General features: G+C 44.3%; 1 protein-coding gene across 3 annotated transcripts in view; it reads left to right on the forward strand.

Moving 5' to 3' along the window:
* The window catches only part of TMEM245 (transmembrane protein 245), an 894,766-nt gene that overhangs the window by 829,679 nt on the left and 51,905 nt on the right, over nucleotides 1–13,182 (forward strand). For all 3 annotated transcript variants that reach the window (XM_078687734.1, XM_078687733.1, XM_078687735.1), the window contains one exon: nucleotides 9,888–10,088. In XM_078687734.1, the coding sequence (XP_078543860.1) occupies nucleotides 9,888–10,088 (201 nt within the window). The remainder of the gene's footprint in view (nucleotides 1–9,887; nucleotides 10,089–13,182) is intronic.

Here is a 13,182-nt window from a genome sequence, read left to right on the forward strand (position 1 = left end):
CAGGGGTTCCTACTTTATACCCAAGGAAGAGGTGGGACAAACTCTGGGGACCCACCTATGGTAGGGTCTGGACAGAGGGGTGGCTACTCCCATGTCCTTTGTCCCGTTTTGAGCCATAGCAGGAGCAAATGGCTCCTGCAACCGGTTTGAGCTGGACTACGCACAGGGACACCAAATGTGTCCCAGTGCAGACATCAAAGCACTCTTGGAGTGCACCCACCCAGCCTAAATACACTAAAGCCTGTCTGGGAGGTGGTTACACCTCCCTGTGACAGGAAACCTATTGTCCAACCTTCCCCTGCCAGAGTTTCGTCCAGCAGCAGGAGGGCAGACTTGTGTCTGTGGCTGGCAGCATCCATCTTGTGATGCCAGGGTCGAGAAAGCTGGTACCGGGTGTACCGGTGTCGTCATATTTCTCCCTCTAGAAGGGTGGAATCATATCTCCCACACCAGTTACTGGTGTGGAGGTATGATTCCAAGGTGTTTGATACCAAACACGACCGGTTTCTGTGCAGCCGTTGTAAAGTTAGCATTTACCACGAGGTTATAATGCACTTAGGAGTATATGGTATGGCTGCATCACAGAACAACCCTGGAGAATAGATTCCAAAGGCTGCAGAGGGACTCTGCTCATGCATGGGCACCCTGCCTTCAGAATTGATAAGGCCTGGCATAGGGGTGACTGATAGGTTTATATGTGCAGTCATAAGGTATGTATAGTGAACCTAGATCTAAGTAAGGGATGCATGCACCACCTTACACAGGTTGCAGTAGCAGACCTGTGGTGTCAATTTGAGTGGCCTCTCAGGGGTGGCATAATACATGCTGCAGCCCCTGGGTGGCCTCTGTGGTAAGTATGCCCTAGGTACATAGTATACCATATACTAGGGACTTAAAAGGGTAGCACAGAATCCATTCTGGAGTGTCCCTAAAGTACATGCAATTAATTTATAGTAGAAAGCAGCTAGGCTGGGGTCCTGAATAGAAGGGTCCCAGCCAGACTAAGTCGAAAACAGTGAAACATCAGCAAAAAGTGGGGGTAACCATATGAAGCAGATCCTACTCTCCTACACCAATCGTCTTGACTTCCACCTATGCGGATGTCGACGCTCCACCCCAAATTATTTAAGGAGGGTCAATGGGCAGGAACAAAGGAATCCTGAACTTTAACACTCAATCAAGATCATTAACAAAAGCTGTACAACAAGGCTTCTCCAATTCTCAGTATTTTTATATGTACTCAAAAAATAGTACCATTACAGAAAGCAAAAGTCATTAAAGTTCAGGGAACTTGCATAAAAACTAAATCATAATAAAACAAAATCCCAGGTGCCTTTAAGAAATTAAATAAGCACAGCATATCTGGCAATCAATCAAATTAAGAATAAACGAGAGTAGATACAGAAAGGACCTCAAGCATCTATCCCTCTCTAAGCAACAAGCAGAACAGCCTAACAGGAGCGTTTCATGGGAATAATCTGGCTCTTCCTGGAATAGCATGTCGTTTATAATGTTCTGCACACCCGAAACGCAGAGACTCAGTATGATTTTCCCTAAATGGGCACCAATAAAATGTAACTTGCACAGCTCCAATCACATTAATTTAAAAACAAAACATATTTCCACATTATTTTCGTTCGCAATTAAATGCACTATTTGTTGAACGAAGAAATCATGGGCAAGATGTACGACCTACAATTGCATGCGCAAACCGGTTTGCGACCCGTTTGCGCATCCAATTTCAGTCAAGGCCATGTACAATTCCTAAATAGCAAGTCGCAATTCATTGCGTTCATTTGCGTGGTCCGTTGGCTTGGGAGTGGTGCCCAGGGCAGGGGGCCACCAGGAGTCGTCCCAGGCGGAAGGCGATGATCCAAAGGATGAGGACTTCCGTCTTGTCTAAGTTCAGTTTTAGGCGGCTGTTCTTCATCCACTCGGCGACGTCTTTCATCCCTTCGTGTAGGCTAGTTCTGGCGGTTTTTTGTATCCTGGCCTGAACTAATATGGTGCCAATGTCGGAGTTGTAGTTTCTTTTCCTCTTGATTTGTTCCACCTTTTGATGGCAGGCATCTGAGCTGAAGGTGACCCCCGAAGCAGTTTCTTCCCGATATTTGCTAGGCTTTGTCTTGGTGCCGGTGAGACAACTCAGTGGGTTAATGGCCCGCTGCAGATATCTGCATGGACCGGTAAATCACAGGTTGGAATGATAGCAGGGCCGACTTAGCTCATCATCCTTTGAGGCAAGTTTAATATGAATACCAATAAGATAAGTAGTCATAATGGCTAGTATTCTTGGTAAAACGAAAGAGTACAACTTAGGGAACGAGTGACACATAGAATGGGTTATTAATGGTATTACTTATTAAATGTAAACACTATAAACTGCCTCAAAATCACATTTCTGTACTTTAAAAGGGCCAGTGCGACCAGATCAATGGATCTGACTCCGAGCAAGAAAGCAGGTTTTCATTTCTGCTAAATGCCATCACAAACAAGGAATGCAGCCCCTTAAAGGAGGGTGACTCGTGTACAAGCGAAGCGCTTGGGAAATAGGATGCCAGCATGGGGCCCCCAGAATGTGACACTGGGGTTATATAACCCAGGACAGGCGCCTGTAATAAACAACGTCACAACAAAATGACAATATCCAATAAGGGGAACCAGATATTTGAGTCTGGAGGGCCCCACATTTTTTCCTTAGGAGCAGCTGCAGGTCCTGAATTTCTAAACCGCGTACATTTAACTCGGAATTTCTCCGAGACAGTGCATGTAGCACAGCTAAGATGTGAGTGCCTCCGAGCTATGCTGTTGCACAACTTGGAGACATTCGGAGTTAAATGTAAGTACTTTAGAATGTGTAAATGCGTGAAAACTGGTGCACAGCTGTCCCCTCCCTGAGTGCACATCTTTATGATATGGGCACTGGTGCAGAAGAAGAAGCACATGCGACTCTCACCTGCAACCACCTGCACAAATGAAGCCTTTTTAGGTAATATCTAAACTACCGTGGGAGTGATATCTGATTTTTGTCCTACCTATGGTAAAGTTAGGTGGTTCAGGCTCGCCCGCTTCGCTCTCTCGCATTGCTGTGTCGCAAGATGGAGGTAGTCTAATAGGTGTGTCACCAGCATGAAAAGTTTGGAAAGCTGTGTAGTAGAGGATGCTCTGCATAAGATCCCACATTTTTAGGGAAGAGTTATTTACAATGTGGGTAGGAGATTTTAACATCGAAATCTGCAGTAATGATTCCCTGTAATACGTGGTGTCTGTGATGATTGTGATGCACCCCTTAAACACTGCCTATGGGTATGCATTAAACAGAGTGTCCGTCCCTAACCACCTGACATTTGCACACAATTATTGTATGTGGTCCCCCACTCAGATCCCGACATATATGGGATCATGGTCTGACTCTGTCATAGACCACATACTAATATCTAAGGAGCTGTTAAAAGCACTGATCGCTTGTTAAATGCTGGCCTCATCCATAAGTGACCACATTCCACTGACCCTGGAGCTACATTTATCTTAATCCATGTCCCTCTACACCAAATAGAATATAATACAAAATAAGGGTGTAAGTATTAGATGAGCAAAGATAGAAAAGGAAGCCTTTCACAGAGATCTATTCACACACACTCAGATGGATATTAATCAGATCTTGCAAGGGGACTCCAAACCATGCAATGTAATCCAGAATTTTACCTCCCTCAAATTGTATATTGCAGTTAAACTGACTTTAAGAGCTGGAAAAACTCGTATTAGCCCAAGATGATTTGATAGTACCTGTTCTAAATCCCACAAGCTTTTAAAGCGTGCTTTGAACTAATGTCCAAGAGACAAATTGGGAGGAACAATGGCAAGAACTCCTATAAAGAAGACGTTTTAAAAAGAAAGACAGAAATAAGGGAAAAGGCCTGGAAAGAGTTAAGAGCAGCCAGTGGACTAAAAGACTCCTCAGTCTTCTGGCAAGTAGTAAACTCTTAGGCTCTCCTGGGCGAGAATCTCCCTGAAGTCGAATGTGCTATTTCGAGCAGTTCTTGGGTGACCCACTTCTTAAATATGTTTGCTTCAAAGGTGTACAGACCCTTACACAAGATAATGATGTCATAGCCATCTGCAATTCCATTGCCAGCCTGGAATTGAGTAGATCCATTAAGGTCGCTGATGTTATTTTAATAATAGATAATAGTCCCTCTGAAAAACTTCCAGGACGTGATAGGATTCCTTCAGACATTTTTAAATCTTTTCCACAGTTCTGGGCACCTCTTATAACAAATCACCTAAGAAGTGTAATCACTGGCCCCTTGGTCAAAACATGGGAAGAGGGTATCATCATTCCCAATTTAAAAAGGGGGATAAATGTCAGCCCCATTGTTATCGGCCAATTTCACTCTTAAATAGTGCGGTGAAAATCTTAGGAAGGGTTATATTGGCTAAGGGGCCCATTACGATGTCGGGCGGAGACCCCCCGCCATATTAGGATGGCGGGGGGGACCTCGGCAGACGGAAAGACCGTCCGCCGCTTTTCCGCCCCGGTCGCCTTGCGGCCGGGGCGGAAAAGGAATAATATGGTGGCGGTGTCTATCAGACACCGCCAGCCATATTAGGATGCCCTTCCTGACATGCTTTTCCGTGGCGGCAATGCCTCCACGGAAAGGCATGCGGAGACTTCCAGCGGGGGCCCGTTGCGGGTCCCCTGGGAGACCGGGGGGTGGGGGGTGCACATGGGGGGTACCTATGGTACCCCCCCGCATTTCAAAGTGCAACATGGCAGGCACCGCGCGGTGCCTGTCATGTTGTACTTTGAAATGCACAACGTGCATTTTTGCCATTGCGGTGGGCGGCGCTTTCAGCACCGCCCGCCGCAATGGTAAAAATCCAGGATACGCCCGCCTGTGCGGCGGGCCCATCCTAATGCTCAAGGCGGGACCGCCGCTACTATGGCGGGCGGTCCTATTTTGCACGAGGATGGCGGGCGGGCAAAGTCCGCCCGCCATCCTAATGACCCCCTAAATTAGAAATCTGGGCTGTAGAGACACAGGGGCTATCAGATTTACAGTTTTAGTTTTTCCCAGACTTCGGATCAGTAGAACAGACATTAAAGCCTTCTCTCATAGTTCAAAAATACACAAAAGGCCAAAAAAGACTGTGTTTATCTTTCCTTTATGGATTTGACATGCACCTTTGATACAGTGGACCGCTTAAGATTATGGTGCATAATGTCAGAATTAGGTAATACATAGAGCAATTATTTCTCTACTTCACTTGCTACATTCACATTCCGCTGCAGTTTGCTTTTGTATGAACGGAAATCTCACTGAAGATTTTCCATCAGTAACTAGGGATAGACAAGGTTGTGTCCTGGCATGATTTCTTTTTTTAATCTATGTTAGCATATTTGGAGATCATCTTATGAGGCATGGTATAGATATCCCCAAGATCAACTTTTTGAGAAATTCCTGTGTTACTTTAAGCTGATGATGCTGTTCTTACTAAAGGAACAGCAAAGGGCCTTAAAGTCTTATTAGATGCATTTAATAATTTAATGGACAACCTAGGTTAAAAAACTAATCATAACACGTCATATGTTATGAAGTGTGGCTTGAATTGAAATAAAAATGTTGAAGTCTTTTTTTATTGGTGTGGTGTTGTAGGGTAGGAAAAAAATATATATATATGTTTTAAATAATTTGTTCGTTTTTAATAAATATTGTTTAGAAATGAATTTATTCATTATTTTATCTAATATTTGTACCTTTTTGTTATATGTAATTAATATTATGTGGTATTTTTATATGTTTAATATATTTAATTTTATAATTTTTAAATATTTATGTATTTGCAAGATTATTACATTTTTCTCAATTGTTTAAATGTTATTAGTAATTTTTGTTTCTCTGCTATCCAACACGTTCCCTACTGTTGCACTCTCTGGGTTGGAAGAGTAATTTTTACCCTTCCGTTATCCAGCACTTTCCCTACTGTTGCACTCATTGGAGTGGCAATAGTAATTTTGTACCCCTCCGCTATCCAGCACTTTCCCTACTGTTGCACTCATTGTAGTGGGAATAATAATTTTTACCTCTCCGCTATCCAGCACTTTCCCTACTGATGCACTCACTGGAGTGGGAATAGTAATTTTTACCCCTCCGCTATTCAGAACGTTCCCTACTGTTGCACTCACTGGAGTGGGAAAAGTAATTTTTACCCCTCCGCTATTCATCACTTTCCCAACTGTTGCGCTCACTGGAGTGGAAATAGTAATTTTTACCCCTCCGCTACCCTGCACTTTCCCTGCTGTTGCACTCTTTGAAGTGGGAATAGTAATTTTTGGCCCTCCGATTTCCAACACTTTCCCTACTGTTGCACTCACTGGCGTGGGAATAGTAATTTTTACCCCTCCGATATCCAACATTTTCCCTACTGTTGCACTCACTGGAGTTAGAATAGTGTGGAGGGGTGAGAGAGGGCTTGGGGACAGGGTCAGCTACTACCGTCCTAGCAGGGGCCCTGAGGGACGATTCCCCGGAAGCAGAGGCAGAGAACTTGAATAAGCTTTTCAAAGAGGGCTTTATTTGAGTGTAAGTCTTTCTCTGTCTGCTGGTGATGCGCTCTCGGGCGAAAGCGGCCGGATCGTAGGACGCTGTCCGGGGAGGATCCAGGGTGTCTCGGTCTCGAGTCCGGTCTTCTCAGGAACCAGGGTGCCTCGAGTGTAAGAAGAGACAGGAAGTATTAGGCTCGTACAGGCTCTATAGTTATAGGGACCGGGAGTGAGGAATACCAGTGCTCGAGTGTAATTTACAGAAGAGAGGGACTCGTGAGGGTTTGTGCACGTGATGGCTGGGATGCAGGGCAGCTGTACACGGGTCTGTACATTTAGTCTACGGGAGGCAGGCTTCGTTGTCCCATCCAACCCGCCATACGACCCCGTACCTGTTGGAGCCACACTCCTCCCGTGGGAGTGTGGCGGGGCGGCTCGTGTTTCCGATGGCCTCCTGGCTTCTCCGGGTCTCGATAGGTTCTCCTCGGCTTCGGTGTCACAGCTCACTCGCTCCTCGGCTCCACTCCTCTCCAGGGAAACGCTGTCCGTCGCTTCCTGCTTCCGGGGCTCTTTTGACGCCTGCGCGTCCGTCGATAGGGGCGGGGCTGCTGGGGAGTGTTCCCATCCCTTAAAGGCGTAGTGTAGGTTTCCTTCCCTCGTCGGCCACCAGTACTCCGGGTCTCCGGTGGTCCAATCCTCTCCGTCGGGGCGGTCAGGGTGCTGCATAGAGGGAACGGAGGTACGTGAAATAGAGGAGGCTGACCACCAGTCCGTACTCTGAACACCCCCGTCGGGGGCTGGCAACCCCACCCCGTCACAAATAGTAAATTTAATTCTTCCGCTATCCAACATTTACCCTACGTTTGCACTCACTGGAGTGGGAATAGTAAATTTTAGCCCCCCGATGTCCAATACTTTCCCTGCTATTGCACTCTTTGGAGTGGGAATAGTAATTTATACCCCTCCGCTATCCAACACTTTTGCTACTGTTGCACTCACTGGAATTGGAATAGTAAATTTAATTGTTTCGCTACCCAACATTTTCCCTACTGTTTTATGTTTTAAATTGCGAAATGTGCGTTTTAATTTTTTTAATAATTTAATGTTTTAATTAATTATAGCATTTGTTTTTAAATTCAAACTATTGATTTTTTTTTTTAAACGTTTTTTATTGCAGAACCAATTGCGCAGTACATTTATCACTATGGGAACTTATCAGTGCAGATTTCTCATCCTCTTATCCCCGCACCCTTTCAGTATACACAGCCATTCAGCCCACATCCCGAAGGCCGGGCGGCGTCATTTGTTTTCATGGTGCATTTTACATTTGCTATCATTTGTGGTCCCCGTATGGGGCGATCCGCTGTCTGCTTTTCCAGTTTTTCTCCCCAGCCCCCTCTATCATCAAGCAATATTCATCCAGTTACATCTATTATGGTCTCTCTCAAACCTTCCCTCCCCCCTCCCCCCCCCAGTGTCATCGCCTACGCCTAGCTCTGAGAAACACGATCACGTGGTGGTGGACAGAAGCATCTTATCGTTTATTGGGTGTGTGTGTCTGGTGAGGGTCCCGGCACCGCGGCAATCCCAGCTGGGTCCTCAGGTTCCTCTGGCTCCTCCTCCCCTTCCTCATCCACTGAGCTATCTCGCAGTGCCTGCACCAACATTTCCCATGCCATCGCTGCTTTTTAATTTCAAACTATTGATATATGTATATAGTTTATTTTTATATAATTTACAAGTTTAAAAATTAAATAAAGATTATAGTTAATAAATTATTGTAAAGTAAATATATGTATAAATTATAATTTTTGTGTTTATGTATTTTAAATTAAGTTTATTTTTTATTTTTTGTTAAAATCTGTTACATTTAATGTATTTTGTTAAAGATAATATTAATATCCTATATATTTAATATATATCGTCCTATTTTATTTATATTTTTAAATCTATATGTTTTACATCTATATTTTTAACTTCAATATTATTGATTCAGTATTTTTGTACTTACCTGTTTAAGTATAGGGAGTCGATATTTTGCATTCTATATTTGTTGGGATATTTTACATCGATGTTTTTAGCATCGATATTCTATCAGTGGACCAACTGAATTCGTTGGCAAGTTTAAATCAGAAGCTAAAAGGATCAAACCAACCTAGAGAAATCCTTGCAAGGCCCTGAAGAAATATTTATGTAGGTTTTCCCCAATATACAAAGTGTCGGTAATCATGAAAGTCCAGTACATTCAGGTATTTGAAGAGGCTGGCAGGAGCTGTCAAAACCCTTTTGATAAAGACAGTAGCCGAATGATGATTTGGTACAGTTTCTAGGTTTAATGGAGTTAATTAGATTGCACAGGGTGCCCTGCTGGTGATTACAAAGCTTTTTCTGCCAAATGGAGAAATTAGTAAAGCTTAAAAAAATATTGTATTGTTCATCACTTGACATGTAATATTGCGGTATGTACCAAACCTGTTTTTGGACTATGTTCTGTCTTTCAATAAAATGACACCAGTTCTACTTCCATGGTTTGTTTAGTCGCTGACATTTCTAATACATTATCTGAATGTTGTATGTGCTCTAGCTGCTATGCTAAAATCATACTGTTTACTGCAGTTTCTCTTTATCCTCTATGAATTCTCCATAGGTAATGTTTGATTTGGGTATGTTAGAATGAGAAGAATAAGTGTTTATACTTGCTGTGTTGTTTTATGCAAGCGGCAAAAAACTCTACTTGTAAGAAAATGTTATTTATAAATTTGTGTTCCCTTAATGTCAGAGGAGAAACATTTTCATTGGTATTCAAGAAGTTCAGTCTCTGTCTCCTTCCAAATTATAATATGGTCTATATTTTTGTCTCAGAAAATGTGTCCGTGACAGCTAGAACTACCCTGTGAATATAATGCTTTGGATAGAGAAAATCTAGCCTTTATCGCCATGCATAGCATGTCTTTAGAGACTAAAATACGGTTGTTCACGTTTAAAGATATGAACTGTTGAAGGATGCAGCAATGCTAGTCTAGACTGACTACTCTGCACCCCTAAGTCAAAAGTGACAAAATAGGTTGCCAGTATCACAATTTTCTCTAAAGATGTATTTTGACTCTTTTGGATTCCTTGCGTAATATTTAGTTCTTTGTATAAACTAAAGAGAGCGTTCATGTATTTTCTGATAAAATGCATTATGAGTAAATCGTTATTGAAGAATTGTCAAAAGAGATTTTAGACATTGATATTTTGCTGTATTGCATTCTAGTGTTCTCTTTGAAAAGGTAATAGCAATGTTTCTTGTAAATTTGTGGGCTCCTATTTGAAACAATTGTCAATCTTTTTAACATTTCAGGGGTGGTCATCCTTACTTAACAGGCTTAGCAGTTGCTGGTGGAGCTTATTACCTTGGCCTTGAAGGTGCCATCATTGGCCCAATACTTCTCTGCATACTTGTGGTTGCCTCTAATATCTACACTGCAATGCTTGCAAGTCCATCTTCCACGTCATTATCAACACCAACGCCATCACAATCACCATGGCCTCAGATACACTGGTAAGATTATGTGAGCAACTTAACACTAATCTTAAATTAATATGTACTACTGCTTTGATAAATGCTTCAGTGAAATATGTATGCTCGGTATTCACACTCCAAATTTATTTATTTGCACATTTCAAGTCGACAGCATACTCTTCTTAGAGTAAAGCTTAGTAAATAAATAAATACATTAAATTATATACACTCAGATATAAATACAAAATCCATTATTTAACAGTAAAGTGGATCTAAGTGTGGACATCCGCTAACCACCCCTGCACTTCCAGTGGCGCAACACCAAATCCCATCAAAGTTTGACCTAAAAAAGGACGCAGCTTGGTCATCCTTTGCTACTTACACTGAAGAAGATATATATAAGACTCTTAGTGCCCTGAAGCCGGCTAATCATTTCACTGATCCTCTCCCAGCAAATGCTGTTAAAAACTTTACGCCTCTGCCTCTCTGGACCAAGATCATTAACAGTTCTCTTCAACAAGGCTGCATCCCGGACACCCTCAAAGTTGGTCAGGTATCACCCATTCTAAAGAAACCCACGGCAGACCCTACGGACCTAAACAACTATCGCCCTATTTCCATGATTCCTACCTTGGCCAAATTACTAGAAAAATGTGTACACCACCAACTGACAAGGCATATTGATCACTTTGACCTTCTTAACAAACATCAGGCTTCTGAGCAGGTCATAGTACCGAATCAGCCATAATTGACGATGCGCTACAAATCCTTGCTCAAAACGGAACTTTCCTACTCCTCCTACTAGACCTCTCTTCTGCCATTGATACCGTCAAACATGAGAACTTGATAGATCTTCTAAAACACAGAATGGGTCTATCTGGGTCAGTGCTAAACTGGTTTACCTCATTTCTCCAAAACCGGACACAAAAATTCAAGGTCAACAAACACCTTGTACAAACCCCGTCCCAGTAACGTTGGGGGTCCCTCAAGGGTCCTCACTTTCCCCGACACTGTTTAATCTCTTGATGGAACCTCTCACCGAAATGCTACTCGCGTCTAACATACAATATCACATGTACGCTGACGACACACAACTATACCTGAAGTTCCACACCACAGAAGACATCAAACTGTTCAACTCAACGATGGGGAATACCCAGACTTGGCTGGCAGAAAACCATCTCAAGTTGAATGCCCTAAAAACCGAATTCCTGCTAATAGCTCCACCTGCCAAAGTCCCCATTAAGCAAGAATGGATCAAACATCTTACGGCACTCAACATTCAACCAACTATTGTGGAGTCCACAAAATCTCTGGGAATAACTCTTGACAGTAACCTCAATATGCAAAAACATATTAGCAACGCAACAAAGGGAGCAAACTTCCAGATAAACACACTGAGGAAGCTGAAACCCTTCCTTCCAGCCAATGACTTCAAGCAGGCTGTTCAAGCTCTAGTTATCCCCAGAGTAGAGTATGGAAGTGTCTCTCTGTGTGGCCTTCCGAAAGTCACAACTGCACCTTTAAGAGCTTCAATAAATGCTGCTGCGAGACTCATCACTGGGTCTAAAAGGGCCCACATCTCCCCAGACTTAAAATCCCTGAATTGTCTACCACTGGAAGCCAGAATTCATTTGAAAATAGCGTGTATGACGCACAAAGCCCTGCATCACAAGGCGCCCAGCTATCTGGCACAGAAACTGACAATTTCTGGCGGGATAAGAACTTCAAGAAGTGCTGAAAGCCTTCTTCTGGATGGGAAACATGGCGGCCACTGGCTAGAGTGGTGCGCGCGTCCTGGCAGCTCCTCCGGTGTATCGCTGCGTTGCTTGGCTCAGACGGCGTTTTTCTAAGCGTTGTTTATGGGTGTGCTAATGAAGGTCTGACCCCCCTCTGGAGTGACAAGGCCTCGGTCTCCAGTGTTCCTGTGCCGGACCCATGCCACGTCACACCGGACAGACGCCGCTCTAATCATCGGATCGGACCCTGATTACCTGCCGTGCTGTGCTGCTGCATCCGCGGATGTGCTTGTTGGTCGGGATTCGCCTCCCGCTTCCCGTCTCTCTGTGCCACTGGGGTCGGGCAGTCGTGGAGCTTAGGCGTAGCCGTAGAGCCGCGGCGCGGGGGCTCCTGACGCACAGATTGGGCGGCAATAGAGGGGCTACTGCTAGCTTTCGAAATGTGCCTGACTCCAGCGCATTAGTATGAGCCTTAGCCATTGAGACAACGGAACCCTCCAGCATTCCAGGAAGCTCAGCGCTGGATCCGGACTCTGTGAGTAGGGATGAGGGGGCGGCAGGGGATGCTGACTTTTGTCCTGTTGATACCAGCTTTGAAATAACTAATAAGAAACTAACTCCCAAGCAGACCCCCAGAGTTCAAGGCCAGCGGAAGCAAAGAAAGAATCAGAAAGCTGGTAAAAAACAACAAGTCCCAGAAGGCACCATCAGTGAAGGGAAAAGTCCGGGCAAAGTAGCAGAGAGTGCTAGTGCCACTGGGTCGGCTGAGGGGGTACAAACGAGGGGGGGCCCTGGGCTAACCAGAAAAGTAATAGTAACAGTAAAAATAGTAAAAACAGCAAATATAGTAAGGAGGTGGGCAAGGGTGTAAAGACCAGGGGTCAGAGCAGTACGACAAGGGTGACCCCCTCCCTGCGCTCCTTTTTCAAGGTGTTACCCCAGGTCTTGGACCTGTTGCCAGCCACAGACTCTCGTGCTTTAACATCAGCATCATCACCATCAGTTGCATCATCAGCTATAGCTACACTCACGCTTGAACCCGCACAGCCCGGGATGGCGGACGTATTTCCTATTCCAGAAGCAGAGGGGGACTTAGGTTCCCAAGAGAAGGCACCAATAGTGTTGGTGGGGGCGGGTAATGCAGCAGGCAATGCAGCAGAAGGGGGTGAGGAGGTTGAGGAGGTGGGGGGCATCATTGGAAACAGTGTTGGGAATACACTGGAGGCTCTTGCTGCGTCCATAGCCTCAATGAGGGAGGAGATCAGAAACGATGTTGTTGTTTCCAAGGCTAACCAGAATGACAAAAGGTCCTCTTGTGAGATCTTGGAGAGGAAGGTGGATGGCCTATATGAGAGAACGGAGGAGTTGGAAGGGGCAGTGGGTCTACTGAAATC

Source organism: Lissotriton helveticus, chromosome 4_1 (genome assembly GCF_964261635.1).
Source record: "Lissotriton helveticus chromosome 4_1, aLisHel1.1, whole genome shotgun sequence".
Taxonomy (NCBI): domain Eukaryota; kingdom Metazoa; phylum Chordata; class Amphibia; order Caudata; family Salamandridae; genus Lissotriton; species Lissotriton helveticus.